The 20034-nt window shown below is 36.8% G+C and overlaps 1 protein-coding gene across 2 annotated transcripts; it reads left to right on the forward strand.

The window, feature by feature from the left end:
- Positions 1–698: 698 nt before the first annotated feature.
- On the forward strand, positions 699–19157 carry RHPN2 (rhophilin Rho GTPase binding protein 2). 2 transcript variants are annotated; one of them, XM_035891515.1, is made up of 14 exons: positions 699–810; positions 3871–3999; positions 6901–6976; positions 8002–8079; positions 8744–8868; positions 9753–9919; positions 12214–12401; positions 13681–13837; positions 14306–14425; positions 14523–14717; positions 15495–15571; positions 16364–16510; positions 17385–17540; positions 18833–19157. In XM_035891515.1, exons 1-14 carry the CDS (start codon positions 782–784, stop codon positions 19082–19084), a joined length of 1896 nt encoding a protein of 631 aa, XP_035747408.1. In that variant the 5' UTR covers positions 699–781; the 3' UTR covers positions 19085–19157. The 2 variants fall into 2 exon arrangements, with proteins under 2 accessions (XP_035747408.1, XP_035747409.1); XM_035891516.1 differs by lacking the exon at positions 3871–3999.
- Positions 19158–20034: the final 877 nt, after the last annotated feature.

The raw sequence follows: 20034 nt of genomic DNA on the forward strand, positions 1-20034 counted from the left end.
TCAAAGACATTTGATACTTTAGAAGAAGAGGGGGTGGGGAAAAGAATAAAAAAAGTAGAAGTGAAACTTCTATTTTAAAAAGATGTTAAGATTGTGTTTCCTAAAAAAAAAAATAAAATAAAAAGACAAACATGCAGTCCTATTAATCTATAACAGTTTTAGCTTATCAGTGCTCTCCAGAATACAATGGCTTAGTCCTGCTCAAACAGGTTGCAGTAGTTTGAGTCTTGTGCTTCTATAAGGTATGCATGTACACAGGAGCATTCTTGTGAATCCTGGATTTTGTGCTTTGCTTTTAAGGGCTTAATTTGAGTTTCTGAAGGTACAACCATCATCTTACCCTGTCAGGCTCTATTATTGCATATCCCATCTTATCTTTGGTTGTAATTGAAAAATAGCTTCAAAAGTTTTCTAGGGGAGAACAGACTGGCTCACACACCTATACATAAACTTTTAAAACAAGTATTTTCTGCCTGGATTTTAATGTCAAATGCTTTGGTTGTGGTGTCTCTTTTGTTTTTAATGACCAAGTTTGAGAAAAGAAACACCGTCAGTCATTCATAACTGATGTCAATGTAGTTAATTTGTATTCATACAAAACCCATGCCATTATTAAGTTCATTCAAATTCGATGTTGCTCCTTTTTCAGTCTCTCTTCCAACAGCAACAAAAAAACTCATTTCCTTAATTCTAGGGATGCAATCCTCTTGCTGAGACTGGTCGAAGCAAACTGCAAAATCAAAGAGCTGTCCTAAACCAACAGATCTTAAGAGCAGTAAGAATGAGAGCTGGTGCTGAAAATCTTTTAAGGTATGTGTCATGACTTCTTAGTTCTCTTGCCTGAGCAACAAAATTATTTTTCTTTACATTTTTTTAAAAGTCTCTTAGCTATGGCTTTTTCCCAGTCTGTCTAACTGCTCCTCTAACATGCTGCATAAATTACTGCTGGATGCTTTATGAATCTCCCTGGAGTTTTTTTTTTTTAATGCTGTAGCTCTGTAGAGTTATTACCTGCTATAAAGTGCACTTTCAAAGCTGCTATGTTGTAGCGAATGAGCTGAATATTAGACTATCTTATGTCACTCTGTTTGATCAGCTTTATTGCTAGTGATAATGGCAAGCAAATACTGCTGAATATTGTAATGAGTCCTTTTTACACCTTAAAATCAAATAAAGGTATTGTCACTATGCTGTTGCTTTCTCCAAGATCTGTTAGATTGGTGCTCTGCAGTGGAAAGGACCATTTATTTACTCCATGTAGTAGTGATATAGGAGTAGCAGGATTAGCACATCTAATCTGAGCTGGGTTATGGTTGCCACCAAATTCTATGTTTTGAGGTAACTGGAAGAGACTTTGCCCTTTATATTTTGTCCACCAAATCTTTAAGACACAGTGGCTGTCCCCATAGGAGTAGCCTCATGTTGACCCTGTCTTAAGGCTATTACATCCTGTGATTAACTGCTTAGCAAACAGTCCTGTAGCTTTCCAACAATCTATCTCTCTGTTATACAGAAGAACTGAAAATTTCCCCAGTGCTCATCTGCAGTAGTCTCCTATAGTGTCTGTTCCTCTGCAACTGGAAGAACAAAGGGTCTCTGAGAACAGAATAGTCAATATACTTCCCTTAGAGAAGTGAAAATGCTTGGATAAATTAACTTTTCTTAAACTTCCTATTTATTAATAGGTTGCCCTTTGCCTGCCTTTATCTCTACTCTTGGCAAGAGAGGTGATAGGGCCAAAGCTTATGTAGTTTTAGCCTCTGTGACTGACTATGCTTTGCTTTGTTTTCTGGTAATTGACTTAAGGAGTAAGACTTAGGGTCTTTTGCTATCTTTGTATGCATAGCAAAATTTTCATGTCTAATTTTGAAACTGAACACTGATCATTCAGTAGATGTTTCTGCATGCCAACTCAGGAGAGTTTCAGAAAAGGCTAAGAGATGAGTAATACCTCATGTTAACACCAGTTACTCTAACATTTGACTTAAAGATGTCCTAAAGTTTGGCTCCTGATACCAATGTTAACTGCTGAAATACTGAAGTTGCTATTGACAAGAGTGGGAACGGAGCCTATTTGAAGAGTAGAGGATCAGACTTGTTTCTAAGTTATTAAAACTCTAAAACGAATTTACACCTGTTAAACTATGAAAACTTGCTAGCTCTTTGAAGGAAGCAATTTTAAAAGTAACCTGATAGTTCACATGAGTAGATCTATTTACAGTCTCCTAAGGAAAAACCTAAATAAATGAGCATTATGTTTTCAGATTCTATTTGCATTTCATCAGGTTCTAAAAGAAGCAAGCCAACTGCTGTCCACAAGGAGCCTCCTGCGATAGGACTTGAGAAAAAACTGGAAATGCTGGTTTCTTTACTTTTGGCTGAAAGTAAATGCTAGGCTTGAAACAAATGATCCATTTATTTGTTGCATTTGTTCCATTGATCCATTTGTTGCAAAGACACTTGTTTTTAGAACTTCTGAAAGTCACCCTCTCCTTTTCAATATCTCTTCTTTTGGAAGTTCTGAGAGGATATTAGAATCCCTCCTGTGGAGGATGGTAAACTAGGCCAAAAATGGAGCCTTAAAAACATTGTAATTAAATTGCTGCTAGCATCAAAAGTCACACATAACTGGTGGTTGTGCCACCTTTATCAAGGAAGATCCACTCCACCCTATATTTGTGTCCAGTTTGGTTTATGCAGGCAGCAGATGTTAACCTTTCTTAATCTAAGTAATCTCAGATATTCAATAAAGTACAGCACAGAGAACTCACAGATAACACATTTATAATATGAAGCTTAGAATTTTAGCCTTCTAGTTCTTCACCAGGCTGCTCTATAAAACTGGAGGATTGCTCCAAAGGGAGCCTAGATGTATGAGGGTTTGTTTGTAAACATTTTTGAGGGTGAATCTTATCTTAAAATAAAGGTAAAAGCTGCAAACTTAAAGTAAGTTTGTTATTGTCTAATGATTTGGACTCTTTAATATAGGGGTATAGTGTCTTAAGCCTGGATATGGATCAAGGCCTTTTATCTTAAACTCATACTTGTGCTTGTAGGTAACAGTTTAAGTCTCTTGAAAACAGTAATACTGTATGGAGAATTGGGTTAGAAATAGTGATATAATATCCTGAAACAGACAAATAAGAAATCACACAAAAATGCTCTGTGGCAGCTAAATACTAACGTCCATTGCGCTAGCAGTTCAAGATGTTGTCGTGTAAATATATAAATGGCAAAGGAAACAAGCAAACAAAAAAATCCTATTTGCACCTGCCAAAATAAAATAATAGAGAAAATTGTATTGTATTAAAAAGAAATATCTTTCTACCTGTATATTTGGTTGTAAAACGTTCTGTAGTAACAGTTTTATGGGAAGGTTGTTTTCTTTTATTCTTAAGATCAGAAGTCTCAACAGATCATTATTCAATTTATAAAGTGGGGAAGTCTCTTTTGAAAAAAATATCTCTGGCTTCCCTCACCCTTCACCCTCATATCGTCTTCTGGGAGAAGATCACATAATCCTAAAATGTGATAGTGATTCTGTTTAAGATGCTTTAGTTTTGTTGATGAATGTATCTGAAAATAAGCCTAACCCTTTATCACAAAAAAATTTAGCACATAGCAAACCTTCTACGTGTCTGTGTGCTGTTATCTGGAAACTATCCCAGGCTCTCTCTTGACAGAAAAACCTAATAAAACCTGAAACATGAGGTCTTGTATCATCTCTTAAGGAGACAAAAAAAAAAAAAAAAAAAAAAAAAAAAAAAAAAAATCTTAAAAATGCTGAGAACGCTAGCAAGGGGGTTAACCAAGCTTAGGTACAGAACCTTTTCCTTAGCAACAAAAAAAATTATCTCTCTCTCTCTGCAGAGCAACCACTAACAACAAAGTACGAGAGCAGGTACTACTGGAACTGAGTTTTGTAAACTCAGACCTGCAAATCTTAAAGGAGGAATTGGAAGGACTTAATATCTCAGTAGAAGTTTATCAGAATACAGAGTAAGTATAAAGCTAAGTTACTCACTTATTAACAGATCTTCTGTTTACCACTGGAAACAAAATTGTTTCTAGGTGAATGTGAATGCTGGACAATAATTACGTGAAAGAACAGAAAGCTTCATAGGAAGAGAACATATTTGATGGTGGATTTGTTTACTAAGGGTTAGTCTGCATATTTGTCTTTCACTTGGGAAAGGTGTGTACCAGTGATCCTTAGATACGGAGTTCCTTCGTGGAGGAGAGTATTGTGAGAATTGAAAGCTCCTGGGGCTTTATGGGGAGACACACAGCACCTAGCAGAATTTCCAGGACTAGAATGGCTAATTGATTCAGTACTTTCAGGAGCGAGCAAACCTAGCGATATAATATCTGTTCTCCAGCTAAACAGAGGACTGTTGTATGTGCTGCATTTGAGAACAGAAGTCCAACACTCATTTGCAGCTCAGAGCAGACTTGAAGAAATCTTTAAGGTGTGCACTTCTGTGATGAAATCCATAAATTAGCTAGCTAAACCAGAGAAATTTTTAGTACATGAAGTTGGAATTGTTCCAAGATATTTTTCCAGCTTCAGAGAGCACACTGAACTTGAATTTGCAATGGATTCCTCAAAGAGAAAACTTCAAAGTTAAAGATTATTCATTGCCTGAATACTGAATGATTTCTGTATCAGTTGGATGTCATGTTGCTTCTAAAACTAAACATCTACTATTCGATTAACGTAATCAGCTCAAGACATAAATTGAAGCGCTTTGTATGGGGGGGTATAGTTTTGGGTCCCTCTTGGCATTATTCTCAGTTAGGTGTTAACTTCCAGGTGGACTACAAGGAGTTCTTAATGTAGAGGGACTAAGCATATTTCCAGGGGCTATCTTTCAACTGAATGCTGACCTGGTGCAAAATATCTATGTTTCATTTTTCTCAAAAAACAACTTGTGCTCGAGTTTCTGCCCTCCACCCCCTGTGTCAAACTTGACAACTATTTGATGCAAAAATATTTTTAGTTCAAGTTTTTACTAGTCTTCATAGATGCATGTGAGCATGGAGAGCAGTATGAAAGTTATGGCTGTGGGAATGAGAGCAAGACTCCAGGAGTACTATACCTTCTTCTAGCTAAAGAATATTCGAGATATTTGGATTTGCAGTGAAGCATGAGCAGTAGGTCAGGCCCTAAGGCAGGTAGAAGCCTTGAAGCTGGACAGTGGTATGCTTTTTATTCTGTCCTGATCCTATTTCCCCAGTCTGTTTTGAGTGGTGTTTTACCTTTCTGGTGCTGTTCATTCTAAGCTCTAAATGTTTTTTTTATGTCCCATCAGCTAAAATAATTCACTCTGTCTGTAACTGCTCTCCAGCCTTTAATAACAAATAGCTATTAATTGTTGCTCTCTGAATCTATTGTGCATATGGTCATCAACATGAGGTCACACCCACATTACTAAGTTACATTGTATTGTGTTGCACCAATCTGAAGGGTTGACCTTCCCAGTACTTGCACACATCTCAGCTGGATTGAGAAGCATGACACTATTTCTGCTCAGTTCTGGAAATCTAGGATCACCTCCCTAACTGTTCAATGCCCCTATGATGTTGACTGTATGGGTGTGACACCTTAGAAACCTTAAAAAATAGAAATTCAGTTCCTTTGAATGACAAATGCCCGTGTCTACAGGGACTGTGGGTGGTACTAGAATTCATTAAATCAGTAAGCTAGGATTTCTTTTGTATGTGTCTCACTTCCTTTTTGGGAAAAAAGCTTGACATAACCTGTCATAAAAGAGTTGTAGTTTCTTCAAAAAGCCTCATCAGAAATCGGATCACTTGTGTTACCTGCAGTGGTGTTTTGGCTCTGTATCATGGAAGTCCTTTTCAAGCTAGCAGAGCCGCTTTCTGGATTGTGCCAACCAGTTTAAGGACTCTTCCTCTGCTGGGGAAGCTGCACTCCTACTCCCACCTTCCTGAGATGGAATTTTCACCAGTAAGAAATTGATTTTGCTGATAAGACCATAAGTGGATCACACCCATGGGATTTTGTAGTTGGTAATGGAATGGTCTAAGAGTTGTTTTCAGGAAAAAGGAAAATATCAGATAAACCTTATCACTGCCCAATACTGATCTGTTAAACCTACTCAACAAACTGTGTATCTGGAAGCAATTTGGATCTTTCTTTTTTTATAATTGGGTAATGTGCTTAGTGGAAGAGCATTTTATGTAGTTTTTGAGGGATAAATGGTGCTCTTTAATTCTTAATAGTCTTATCAGCTAGTGTTGTTTACTAATATGAACTGGGTTTAAGTCTGTGATACAGATGTGTGTTCTCTTGAGGATAAGATTTTTTTTTTTAAAATCACAGTTCTCATCCTTATTGCCCTTTGATATTTTAGAGGTCTACTTGTTTAGAGCTTAGCACCTAGCATTTTCTACAAACTAAGCAGTTCTCAGACTTCCTAGTCTTAGACCTTTGACTGTTAAAGACACACATCACTTCTACATATGAAACCATTGGTAGCATGTAAAATACTGATAATAACTGTTGATGATTATCATAGCTCTTACCGTGGCAGATTTAGCAGCTGTGCAAAGCTGTCTTCTGCTCATATAACTTGTGTAGGTATATGAAGGTTGAGCTAAATTGCAGTAAGCCAGCCTTCGAGTCTCCTTCTCTTTCCTTGAAGGAAAAACAGGCTCAGATGAAAAAAAAAGCACAGGCAAGTAATTTTGCTCACTCTCTTCTTGAGGAGTCATAGGCCATTAAGCAGACTTTCTTGGGCAGGAATGAACTGTTATAAATACGTACCTTTTACCTGAACACCCATCGGCATACTAACTTTCTGTCATCGAATGAAACAAAAGTAATTATCAACAGAAAAACAAACATTTCTGAATCTTTTTTGGTTTTTTCCATAGAAAGACTTTCAGCATTCCCTTGGTCCCTCTTGGCCTGAAGGAAACCAAAGAAGTAGACTTTACACTCCCCCTCAAGGTAAATTTCAGAGACGCATTTCAGAATGAATAGTTAACAGAAATAACTTCCACTTCAGATTTCTTTAAAGAAGCAGAAGTAATTTACGTACAAATTATTTTTTGTTTCATTTGCCTTAAAACTGAGATCACAACGTGTTCAACAATTAACCACCAATTATTTGGGTCATTGCTAATATCTAACTAGGAAAAGGAGTCAGAAGATGTTATAAGAAATCCCGCGTTAGAGACAGTAGAGTTAAAACAAAGAGTACAAAAAAATTCTTCTACAGTTTTTGGTTCCAATAAGAGTATTTATTACTACTCTGAGCATGAAAGGAAGGAGTAACGAAGGTTTTACTTGGCGTAATGAAGTGATGCTCCAACTTGCGCTAACCAAGCTAGCTCAATTGGGAAGCAGTGTTGCAGCATTAACACTGCTTGTTTGTTGGCTAATATACTTTGCTGGCTATTTGAGCCTCCTGCTGTATTTTTTGACTAGTGTGTATTGTGCAATGTATGTTTTATCTCAAGGTAAACCATGTTATATAGCGTGGTTATATAGCATTTGTCTCTGCTTTTACTTCCGTAGATTAATCCCCATGGTCAGATTATAGTACCACTTTATGCCATTGCAGCTTTGTTAATTTAAGTGGAATTGCACTAATATAGCTGACAAGAATTTGGCAGTCTCTTTCTGTTAACAAGTTTTTATGGTCACTTGATTCCCTTGTTATTTTAGCTAACAGGGTTGATTTGTCCCTTTCAAAACCACTAAGTGTTGTTTTTTTAAAACCCAGTGGAGTTGATGTGTGTTTGGTTCCTTTACACCAGACTGAGATTTCTTGGATATCTAATCAAATCATTAGTTCCATTGTCTTTTTGTAGTCTCACAGCTATATGTTACTATACTATTTACTGGAAAGGAGTAGACAACATGCAAATCACAACTAAACCAATTTTGTACTGTTTGCGACTGCAGAAAAAAATAATGAATGGTTTAGGTTAATTTTAGATACTCCAATTTTTTACTTTTTTTTTTTTTAGGATTTTATTCTGGAACACTATAGTGAAGACAGCTCTGAGTATGAAGATGAAATAGCAGATCTCATGGATCTGAGACAAGTAAGTTCAAGTATGGCGTGCCATGAGTTCTTTTAATCTACAGTTGTAAATAAAATTTGTCTAGAATCAGAATATGCCACTATTACTTAGAACTTACCATATTCTTACTGACTTTGTTTCTGAGATATGGAACATGAATCTCCATTGTCCAAGAGCTTTACAATCTGAGTAAAGAAGAAGTGAAGAAAAGGATGAGGTTATGCAAAGTGATTGAGCTATTGACACAATTTTGTAAATTTTGTAAATCTAAGATTTGTCTTACCTACTTTTCTTACTTAAAAGTATTTTAAATTTAGCAGGAAGAATGTTGAAGTGAATGCATCTGGCGAAGACTGTAGTAGAATGATGGTTATTTCTAACTGTTGTTTCCTGTATTATACTAGAAGCATAAACTTTCTTTGTAGCTTTCATAAAATACCTACAATCTTTATTTAATTAACTCTTGAGACTTGCCAAACAGATCCTCTTTGCTTCCTTAAAGGTTAGCAGCTGAAAAACTTTTATTTGGAATGCATCCATATGGCCTTAAGCTTACTGTTCTCAGATTCCACACATTTCTATGATATGCAGAAGACCAAAGGAAGCAGAACTTTATCCTTGGTGTTTCAGTTTTTGTTCTCTAACTCAACAGAATACACTTTATTTTAATCTATTGTATTTTAAGGCTTGCCGCACTCCTAGCCGAGATGAAGCTGGCATTGAGATGTTGATAAGTTATTTCCTTCAACTTGGTTATGTAGAAAACAGATTTTTCCCACCCACCAGGCACATGGGAGTTTTATTTACGTGGTAAGTGTGTCGTTTGTGTTTGTCTTTTGTCTTTTTTTTTTTTTTTTAGAACACTATTAATCATTAACTGTCTTCTGTTTAAATTGAAGCATGTAACTGTGTTTCTTCCCCCCCCGCAATGTGTGTTGTAAATCTTTTTTTAGTGTTAAGAGTAAACCTGAACACAGTACACCCTTTTCATGCTTAGAGTGAAGCTGTTGTGTAGATTATGACTTGGGCTACAGGTTAGCACAAGGGAAAAGGGAGATTTTGTCATTTTTGACAATTGCAGATGTTTCCTGGTCAGACCTTAATTCCCGTCCTTCAGTTTGTTAAGAAGATCACTTGGGCCAGAAGAGAGGAGGAGTGACTTAATTTATCATAGTGGGGTGTTTACTACATCTATAAGCAAAGTTTGACTCTGAATTCAGAATTTTCATTTTTATGATGAAAATATGTGACTACTATGCAGCCAAGAGGAACTGTTAAATTTCTAGTCATAATTGAAAGAAGAAACTTTAAAATACAAGCTATAGAGGATCTGACCATGCCAATTGTCAGATCTATGATCTATGGCAGCATCTAAGCACAAGAACATACCAGCACATACGGATACTTCCCCAGCATACTCTCAGGCTCTGTGGTGTTTTCTAGGCACTTTTGTGTTAAATACAACATGCTTATGGAGGCACTGCTGTAAAACCTCCTGAAAACAGCCTCAAATAAAGCCTTTTTCTGGCTTGCAGCACTTAGACTGTCCTCACAGTACATAATGGTATTTCTGTTCACCTTCGTTTTCACTATAGCAGAACAATTATTAAGAATTCCACTGTTCTTTGAAACAACAGATACTTTGATTCCAATGTACTCTGCTAATCTTAGCACTTTAATATTTGTTTCCTAAGGTATGATTCCTTTACGGGTGTCCCAGTGTGTCAGCAAAATCTGTTGCTTGAAAAAGCTAGTATTTTGTTTAACATTGGAGCCCTCTACACCCAGGTTGGAACAAGATGCAATCGTCAGACCCAAGCTGGACTTGAAAGTGCTGTTGATGCTTTTCAGAGAGCTGCAGGTACAAATTTAAAAATATCGGGAAGGTGTTTATGCAAATGTTCCTAATCTCATGCTGCAGATTTCTGCATTTTCCACTGACTTCATTACACTAAAAAGGAGGAATAGGGAAATCCAAGCAGTCTAGCAAAGAGATGAGTTGAAGCTTTAATTCAAAACCTGGAACTGTAGTCTGAACACTCAGATAAAGACAGTGAATACTGTGGTTAATGATTAACGAACTATAGTTCAAATGTCCGAGTAATAGCCCTAACATTAGCTGCTTCATTGTTTGTTCTTTGTTTCACCAACACAGCTGCTTTTACCTCAGTGATACTACATTGGTGTAAAATCTGTACAAGAAACAATTTAAGGGCTTGATAAAGGGCTTAACCTGGTTTTCCACAAGGTCTTTTCAAAATTAATCTTACTGTTTTCTCTGGTGAAATTTGCAATTCATTGGAAGTTGACTGCATATTTTCCATAGATTCCAAAGGCAAACAGGTTCAAAATAATCAATCTCTGTCTCAAGCGAAGAAGAATACCAATTCTAATAAAGGGAATCATCCCTTGAACTAACATGTTATAGAAGCTTTTGGTGGTGGGTTTTTTTTTTTTTTCCAAATAATTTTCTCATTTTTTTTGTAAATGTCATCTGTGCTACACATAATGCTTAAAGACAAGACCTATGTAATTAATATGTACTGTAAGATTCATCTCTGCACTAACAATCTGTGGCTATTGGTTTCCATTGTATGGGCAACTTTATCAGCTACAAACTGTGGACCACAGAGTTGGATTGTCATAAACCCCCTCTTTTGAATAAACAGCTATAAAAAAAATTTGATAGTATTTTTTCATGCACTTATTGAATAAATTTGGTTTTCAACCTTTTGTTTCATCTAAAAAAATTTCGATACTTGAGAAATTTCTCCATTTTGCTGCTGTTCCTTCCATTTTGCAAATAAAAACTCACTGCTTTTCACTTCAAAGTATTTGCAGAATAGAATTAATTCACAAATCTAAATGCATCATTTGCTACCACAGTACCTTTGCAGGGCCCCAAAGCAATGTGCTCAGGAGGCATTTCATTGTACCTGTGCATGGCTCCGTAACACTGCTCGTTATGTTGGTAGAGACATGATACAGAACATGTATTAACAGTTTCTCTGTGCCGAGTGGACAATGTTGAGGATAAACTCTGTGCAACAAAGCTCTTGGTGTGTATATGCTTACCGCATAAGCAAAAATACGTAGAGAATGAAAAAAGAAATTCCCTCCTCCCCATAATTTCAGTTCCTTTCAGTTGGGCATTCCATTAGTACTTAGGGTGTGCCTGGCAAGTTTGGGACTGGTTGGTTTTTGGTTTTTTTTTTTTTTGGTGCAAAAATGGCCACAATTCAAATCTGTGTAAGGGCATATTAATAAGTTAAAAGAAACAAGTGTAACGTGAAAAATCTCAGAAACTAGTAGTAGGACAATGCAGTACACCATGGCCAGAACTGAATGTAGCGGCAAGAAGTAAGATTACAGAAGCTGTGACACTTAAAAAGCAGAGAGGTCTTATCGTTACGCTTTTGTAGTATTATCAGCAATTAGCAGGCTAGTAGAACTCACTAAACCAGTTGGATGACGTGCATGCTGAAGGTTATGTTTTCATCTGTGAAACTGTTACTTAATATTTGTACTACAGTTAGTATTTGTTTTTAATTTGATAACTGATAGAAATGATTAATATGTTGGTGAAACCAAATGTCTAGAGCAGAACCTAATTTTATCCTATTAAATATACTATTCTAGTTTACCTACAGGGATGGAACTGAGCTTTCATAATGCACTTAGCAGCATCTGAAAAGGAGGTTCATAATTAATTAAGTTTGTATGTTTGTGGTTTTTTCCTTCCATCCAAGGGTTCTACTGTCACCTCCTTATAGTTGCGTAATTTCTTTTTCTTGTTTGTCCTATGTATAAGCACTAGCCTAAGACTCCCATGTACAAGTCACATTGTTTGGCACAGCTTTGTGGTCAGCCACAAGAACTCTTACAAGCAGATCTGAAGGTATTGCCCTTAAAACTTGCACCTTCTGTTGTTCCTCTGAGTTGTAATTTTGAGAACTGTGCCTGGAGATGTTTGATAGGAATGCAAAGCAAAATCTGTATGTTAGTTTAATTTCATGTGTACTAAGAAGCCCCTCAGATTGTTACAGTGCAATACTATAAAGCATGCTTTCGATCTTAATTATTATGGCACGTGCTAGAATTAAGTTCACTTGTTTCTCTCTTTGTAATGCTGACAAAACCATTCTGTACTTTCAGGAGTCCTAAGCTACTTAAAGGAGACCTTTACTCACACACCAAGTTACGATATGAGCCCAGCTATGCTGAACGTACTAGTGAAAATGATGCTTGCACAAGCTCAAGAGTGTGTTTTTGAGCAGATCGGTCTTCCTGGAATACGCAATGAGTTTTTCACGCTAGTGAAAATGACACAGGAAGTTGCCAAGGTAAAATACGGAGACTTTAAATTTAGTCTTTAAAATAACTGTTTATGGTGCTGTGTTCCTAGCTACAGCCTCTAGTAATATTTGCAGAATTTATTAAACCTAAATGTTAACAACCATTACTGAAAACCAAAAGTAACAAGGGACAGCTCATGAGCTGCAATGAGAATCACAACCTTTATGAAGATTAAAACATGAATACCTGCAATTTAAATAACATTATCTTAGAACTGGTATGATTTGTTTTTAATTCATGAAGAAACATGCTGGAACACTTGGACAGTGAACTGGCCGAAGGTTTTTACAAGCTATTTATCATACTGCTCTTTCAAATGGTATAAATCTTGTCCACAGACCAACACACAAAAGGACAGGGTTGTTTGTGTAGTTCTCTGTTAAGTATTGAACACAACCTGTCTGTTATTTCTCAGCAGCTGGAGGTTATGCAAACCTAAAACGCTTAAGTCCAAAAGAATAACTAAATTGTAACTGGGGGAAGGACCCTCCAGAGCAGAGTCAGATTGGTAGCTGCAGAGCTGTCTTGGGACTTGCCTGAAAAATGGAGAGGCAGTATGTGCCTCAGAAGGTAGCATTAATACTTGACTGAGGTTGTTCATATCAAAAATTGTGTATGCCAACAAGATACGAATATGCTTTCTGAGCAGTTTCAGAGTAGCAGTTATATAATTGGTTCCATACCAGATAAGTGGGCAAAACCTTTCCTACCAACCCTGTAAAGCCACCCTGACTTATTTGTAGGATTGATCAGCTGCAGGGGAAAGGTTTTTTGATTGTGCCAGGTGGAGTTGTTGGATCCATTAAGGCAGCATTCACTGCCTGAAAAACTATTTTATTTCCTCTGCCTGAAGGATAGTAGCCCAGTTTTAACTAGACCTCCACCACTTAAGGCTAGATATGACTCTATGGTTTCAGAAGTGAAGCACAAATCTACTGTATGAGTAACATCCTTCACCTTTTTTCTCAACTGAATTAACCCAATGAAATGTATTTGTAAATTAAAACCCGTTTATTATACAGTGGTGTTATTAAATCCTGAAGCCTGTCTTGTAGAAAACTGATTTACTTTTCTTGTAAGGGAAAAATCAGAGATGGAATTTCAAATTTTCTCAAAACTTATTTCCAACCCTTCCTAACCATTTCCCCCCCCCCCTTTTGATGTGATGCACGTGAAGTTATCTTAAGGCTGAATATAAGATCTCTTACTTGAGTTCCTAATAACTGATGTTAAATTCTCATACTTTGATTCTGTGCTTTATTTTAGGTGGGAGAGGTTTACATGCTGGTTAACACTGCAATGAATCAGGAACCAGTGAAAGAGAATATCCCCTATTCCTGGTCTAAACTGGCACAAATAAAGTCAGACCATTACAAAGCTCTGGCACATTACTTCATTGCCACCATTCTGTGTGACCATGAATGTAAGAGTTGTACGTTTTCTGTATGTTCATATAAATGACAATAATAAACACATAAACAGTTACAATTTGGGTCTATGAATAAGACTGACAGCCAGAAAATTTGGGATTTCAATATATGGTAATCTGTGGCCATTTTCACGTTCAGATATGAGGCCATGCTTTTTGTCCGTTATAGTAGAATGTGAAAGTTCATTTATTGAACTTTTGCAGAAACAAAAGAAATACTGTATCTGTTATATGCTACTACATTGTTCAATTCTTTGTTTATATGTTCTGCCATATAAGTATTATGTGCATACTGCAGATGATAAAAGTCCTAAAAACTTGAAATTCCCATCAGTATATGTGTGTAAAAATACTTGACTGCATTTGGAGAAAAGGTAGTAATAATTATACAACAACGTATTCCTAAAGGAACAGGGCACCAAGAGATGTGTAATGGTTAATGTTCTATACCAATTATTATAGTGCAGTCTGGTGATGATGAAGATCAGCAGGAGAAAGCATTCTCCCAGTTGTATGACTACATGCCTGAAGGACTGATGGTGCTCACCGTTTTAAAGGACAAAGTTCAGAGAAGACAATTAGGTAACTGCCATTTTCACACAGCTACTAGATACAATTTGAAAATTACCTTGTATTTATTGTCTGTGGGGGACAACCAACAGTTTCTAACTTTTTGCAGGGAAAGCACATTTACGCAAAGCCATTGTTCACCATGAAGAAGCCCTAAGAGTCTGCGGACTGTGCAAAAAGCTTAGAAACATTGATGTTCTTCAGGAGGTTCTGACAGCTGCACATAAGCGCTCACTTCTCAAATATGCTCAGCAAGAGACAGAAGATGACTTTCTCAGTCTAATCCAGGCTCCAGATATCCTTCGTAAGTACACACAGCTAGAAATAAAGGGTATCTAACCGTACATGTATATGTTTTCATGGGGATATGCCTTCATTTTATCTATATTTATACATATATAATATTTATCCATACATAATATAAATAATGTACAGGTTATATACTGTACCCTTGAGTTCAGATTCCTTACATGTTTCCTCAATCACAGATAAATTAATTTTGTTACAGCTGCTTTACAGTGTTTTGGTCTCTAGCCACATAATTTTCTGGGGTAGGTAATGATGGCTATTGTTTAGAATTCAGCTTTTTTTTGGTGACTATCTTGTAAGCTAGAAAAAATGGGGAAACTTCAAAAGCTAAAATCATAGGGTGGAAAACTAGTAACTGTTTCTTGTAGCACAACTCTTACATTGGTCTAGGTTGTTACCTCACTTTGACTGCTATTGGTTCTTCCTACCTTAGTCCAGCTCATCCAGCTCTTTCCTCTTTGGGAGTAGTGGGAAAGAATGAGCGCTGGTTTCAAATATTTTTCAAAGAAAAATAAACTAAAGAGAAGAATAGCATAGTTTTGTTCAGATAGATTGTTTTCAGTTTTCTGTATTGATACTATGAGCTCTGAAGATTTTTTTTTTAAGCCAGTTCAGATACTTGTCTTGCATGTTTCCACAAAAATGAGGTTTTCCACAGCCTGGTAAGAATTTAGGAGAAATTTCTATCTAGCTTGGAGTGCAAGAAAGATAATTTGTATGCCTTTTAACTGATACATGAGAGAAAATGAATTTGTTTTTCTTTTTGTTTTAGCTAAAACGGAGCACAAAATAGAAACAATCATGCCTCAGTTTTCCAAGGTGAAAGTTAAAGACTTCTTTCACAGGCTGGTATGTAACATGCTAATGCTGACCAACCTCTGTCATTTTGCCAGCAAGTATAAATTCACCCTAACGTGAGGGAAGGGACATAAGTATTATAGTCTGAAAAAATGATCCTGTAGTAACTGGCTTTTTTTTTCAGAAGTTATTGGAGATATCACTCCTAGCTTCAGAGGTATAAGTCAACTTGAGACTAGCAAAGAAAAGAAGTACCATTTGTATATGGCTTTGCAGAGCATTAATTCTTGAACACCTTTATAAAAGTCCCATGAAGTTTCAATGGATAATTGCGTACACCTTAAAGGTGGGGAGAAACATGTAGTGCTTGGAGATGAGCATGCAGAATGTGTGATGTTGCATGCTACAAAGCCAGTCTTTCCGGTGGCTCTGTGTGTATCGGTGGGCAGAGGGGACTGGGAGTTGCAGTTAGGATCAGAATATGCAATGTTTCATGAGTTAATTTATCTCCTCCAAAACGGAGTAATATAGGACCTTAGAGCCTACTGCAGCCAAAACATTCTGCACAGGTTAACAGAGATCTCAGAACAACTCGGCAGTTGCTCTCATCCCGCTCTGTTTGAAGTATCACCTGAAGAGTCATGAAGTAGGACTGAGCACTTCAAGGGACACCTTAAACTTCTAGGATAAGTCTCACTGTTCCATTTCAATGGAAGTTGCTGGAAGTTAACCTGAGTAAAACCTACATAAGATGAACTTAAAGCATTATAACTTAGAAAAATAGAAACGCTTACTTAGGAATGACAGTAAACCGTAACCTGCCTGCTGCTATGTCACCTCCAGGGCCCACTGACAGTGTTCTCAGCCAAGCAGAGATGGACGGCTCCACGTACCATTCACATCCACCATGAAGCAGGAGAGCTAGGATTCAGTCTTAAAGGAGGTTCACCGGTACAGATTTATTGTCTTGATCCAGTTTGTTCTGCAGCAGTAAGTACATCGGTCCAATATTAACAATTTATCTCCAAACTCTAGCATTACAATACTTTAAGTGTAACTCTGGCTTATTCATACTCGTGTATGGAGTATTTATTGAATTCTACTATACATCAGTATAGTCAGTTCATATAATCTGAACACATTTTCAGTGCTGTATACAGCTTAGATGTTAAGAGTATCTGTATCCCTGACATCACATTAAACTAGAGTTGATTTCTTCCTCTGTCCACACTTAATAGATAAAAAGTCCAAAATAATAAAAGCAAATGTTATTCCTGAACTAATTCAGGAAGTTGGAAGGGATAAAGGCTTTAGAACTTAGCAACAACAATAAAGATGAGGCTCAGGAAGGCAAGGTAGCATGTGCCCAAGGAAAAAGAGGGGAAAGAACGTATTATTGGTTTCTACTATGTTGTTCTTTTGGGGGAAAAACAAAGGGATAAAGCAACACGCAGTAATGAGCAGTTTAGGTATAGGAAAGGCAGAAGCAACCACAGAAGTACAAGTAAAAATACTGAAGAAATGGAAGTCAAAATGGGAGAAAATATCTCATGGGGGACAACGGGGTAGCAAAAACCATGTTTCATTTACTTAGGGAGAAAAGTGAAAAGGATGTAAAAAGAGCCAACATCTGAGTATGCCAGAATCACATTTATCAATAGTAACCCAAATAGGTAATTTGTGTGCTTGAAAAAGTTGCACGTTTCTATGTTACATATGCACTTTTGTTCCACATGTCTGGCTAGACAACGGTTTTCTAGCATCTAAGAAGGAAATGCCTTTAGGGCAGATACTGTATGATGACAGAAGCATTTTATGCATCTTCATAATTCCAGATAATAACCTGCGCAAAATTTTTTGACAGTCAATGGGCCTAAAAGAAGGTGACTACATTGTTTCAGTTGGCGGTGTGGATTGTAAGTGGCTCGGAGTGAATGAGGTGCTGGAAAAATTTAAAAGTGTGGGAGAGCAGCCCATTGAGATTGAGGTTATCAGTTGCCAGGATACAGCAGCGTGTATGGTATGTAATGAGGCAAATACGTTTTGCAGATTGGATATGTGAGAGTTTTGTCAGTTTCCTGGCTTCAGTCCCTGATTAATGTTTACTTTCATGTAGTCAGATACCCTGCTCCACCAGTGAATATATAAAGCATTCAGGCATGTGTTCAGTTTTAAACAGTCTGTTTAAATCCTCGTGACTTAGCAAGCTAAAGTACCGTCTGTGTGCATAATAATGGTTGGGTGGTGGGGTTTTTTGTAGTGGAACTACTTGGATTAATTGCATTTATAAATTCCAGGGTGTATTTTATTTTCCCCTAACTTGTCCCAGAGGGTGAAAATACTACCCTGTTCAGCATTGAAAAAGGCACAATGAAACAATAATGGAATTAAATAGAACATGGAAGACTACATGCTTATTTTCTATGCACCGTTAACATAAATGATCCGTGAGTTTTGTATTAGATCACAGATCACTGTATGTATTTTTTATTTTGGTGGACTTTAACTGTCTAGTCAGTTACTGAGCTGCTGTAGAAGCTTTAGACTAAGGGAAAATTATCACAAGATTACAACATATTAAGCTCTAAATAACTTACTTGTAGTGTGAGAGAAGCTGTAGTTCAGCTAAATCCACTGCTTCAGTGTTTCTAACATTCCCTGGCAAGCTTAGGTACTGAAGCATTGTTGCCTTAGAAGCGAGCAAGGTGCACTTATTGCTGTTAAGTAATTTTTTTGTTAAGAAGTTAATTTTCATCATTGAAGATAAGGAATTGCACACCTGCCATTACAAACTGCTACTGGAAACAAAAGACAAGAATATAATCAAATTGCTTCAGGGCACAGCTAAGATAAGACAGAGAAGGCTGTGCCTTTCAGGTATCCCAAAAGAATGTCCTACAGTAGCTCTTCTTGTCATATTGCAATCAAGATGGAACTTGTCAAAAGACAGCAAAAAGACTCCCCTTCGGAGATCTGTGCAAGAACTACATACTTAAACTTTGTAGAGAGGTTAGTGTATATACTGTATAGTTATGCTAGAAGACAGTAAATGCTAAATATAACACAAGCTATGGAAAAGATTCAGAAGCCCCCTTACGCTTTGCATAGTATTTCCTTGAGTCTGCGTGGGCAAAATAACAGAATTGCAGCACTCTGAAGGGCCTTGTATTCAGTTAGTATGTCATTAGCCCAGAAAGCTTGCTGTGGAAAGCTTGCCTAGGAAAACTATTTGCACAGTAATCTTTTGTTATCTTCAAAATTTTGACCCATTTTGGATGACTGATTCTTATAATGCTTCTCTTTTTCCTACAGCATAGTAAGAGCGCAACTTACTCTGTGGGAATGCAGAAGACTTACTCCTTAATCTGTTTAGCCATGGAAGAAGGTAAAATTGATCAGACCAAGAAAGCCCCACTGAAACTGCCTTTTCTAAGTTGGGGAACTAAAAATAGACAGAAAGCTGCAAGCACCCTCTGCCTTCCTTCAGCTGTAGCTGGAAGTTCTCAGATTAAGAAGAAGCTTTCTCCCTTCACACTTCTGAATACAGAAAGTTCATTGTACTGAATCTTTCAGAAGGATCTGTTAACGTGACTTTTTTTTTTTAAAGTGTATATCAAAAAATAGTGATCAATTTTGTGTCTATATATGTATGTGTGTATAAATTCAGACAAATGCCACTGACTTCATTTACTGTGCATTGAGCCACTGTGAAGGTCAGAGCCTGGCGAAAACTGTAAAACTGAAGTATTTGAAGGTTAGAATGAAGTGGTTTGGGAGATATGCAATAACAAGTTGTAGGTGATAAAATTGCTTGCATAAGGACTGGATTCCTTGTGGAATTTCAAAATACAGTATCATGACTAATTTTTTATAACTATGGTAGATGGGAGTTATTTATTACAAAGCTGATACTGCATGCGAAACAATAGAGGACATATTAAAGGATGATTTTGCTGTGAAAGTTTAGAGTCAATAATAAATCACTTAACACTACTTTAAAGAATTATCTTGATAAACCACAGTGAGAGAGAATAATGTTGTTCAGAGAAACTTGCTTTCTGCCAAGGGGCAGGGTCATGTAGCTGTGGTTTTTATGCTCTCTCTCTTTGAGAGCACTAGGTGTATTCTACTGAATAGTTAATTTAATTCTGGAAGAGAATTAGAAGGCTTAGAAGTCAAAAGATCTTTTGAACTGCAAAAGGCTTTTACTCTGCTCTTTTTCTGATCTAGGTTACATTTAAAATGCCTGCGGAGTCAATTGTTAAAAACAGGCTTTATTCCAAACTTGAAATTATTTAACCTACTTACCATAAGACTTGTATCTCATTAGTCTTGATAAAACTGATAGCTGTGGAACAACTCTCAAAACTGACACATATTCCAGTATATTGATCAAGAGTACCTAAATTGTGGCGATGCTTTAAAATATGAGAAAAGAAGTTCTTGTGAGTCTAAGTGGCAGAATATTTATGTACTATCACACCAAGTAAAAAAACAAATAAAATTCTTCTCCG

This window comes from Egretta garzetta, unplaced genomic scaffold, assembly GCF_000687185.1.
Source record: "Egretta garzetta isolate BGI_Z169 unplaced genomic scaffold, ASM68718v1 scaffold23, whole genome shotgun sequence".
Taxonomy (NCBI): Eukaryota; Metazoa; Chordata; class Aves; order Pelecaniformes; family Ardeidae; genus Egretta; species Egretta garzetta.

Excerpts from the sequence above, each read along its gene's own strand:
- RHPN2 (XM_035891515.1), top strand. The coding sequence starts at position 782 with ATGAGAGCTGGTGCTGAAAATCTTTTAAG. Across the intron at positions 811-3,870 it reads GGTGCTGAAAATCTTTTAAG|AGCAACCACTAACAACAAAG; the intron begins GTATGTGTCATG and ends CTCTCTCTGCAG. Across the intron at positions 17,541-18,832 it reads AGGATACAGCAGCGTGTATG|CATAGTAAGAGCGCAACTTA; the intron begins GTATGTAATGAG and ends TTTTTCCTACAG.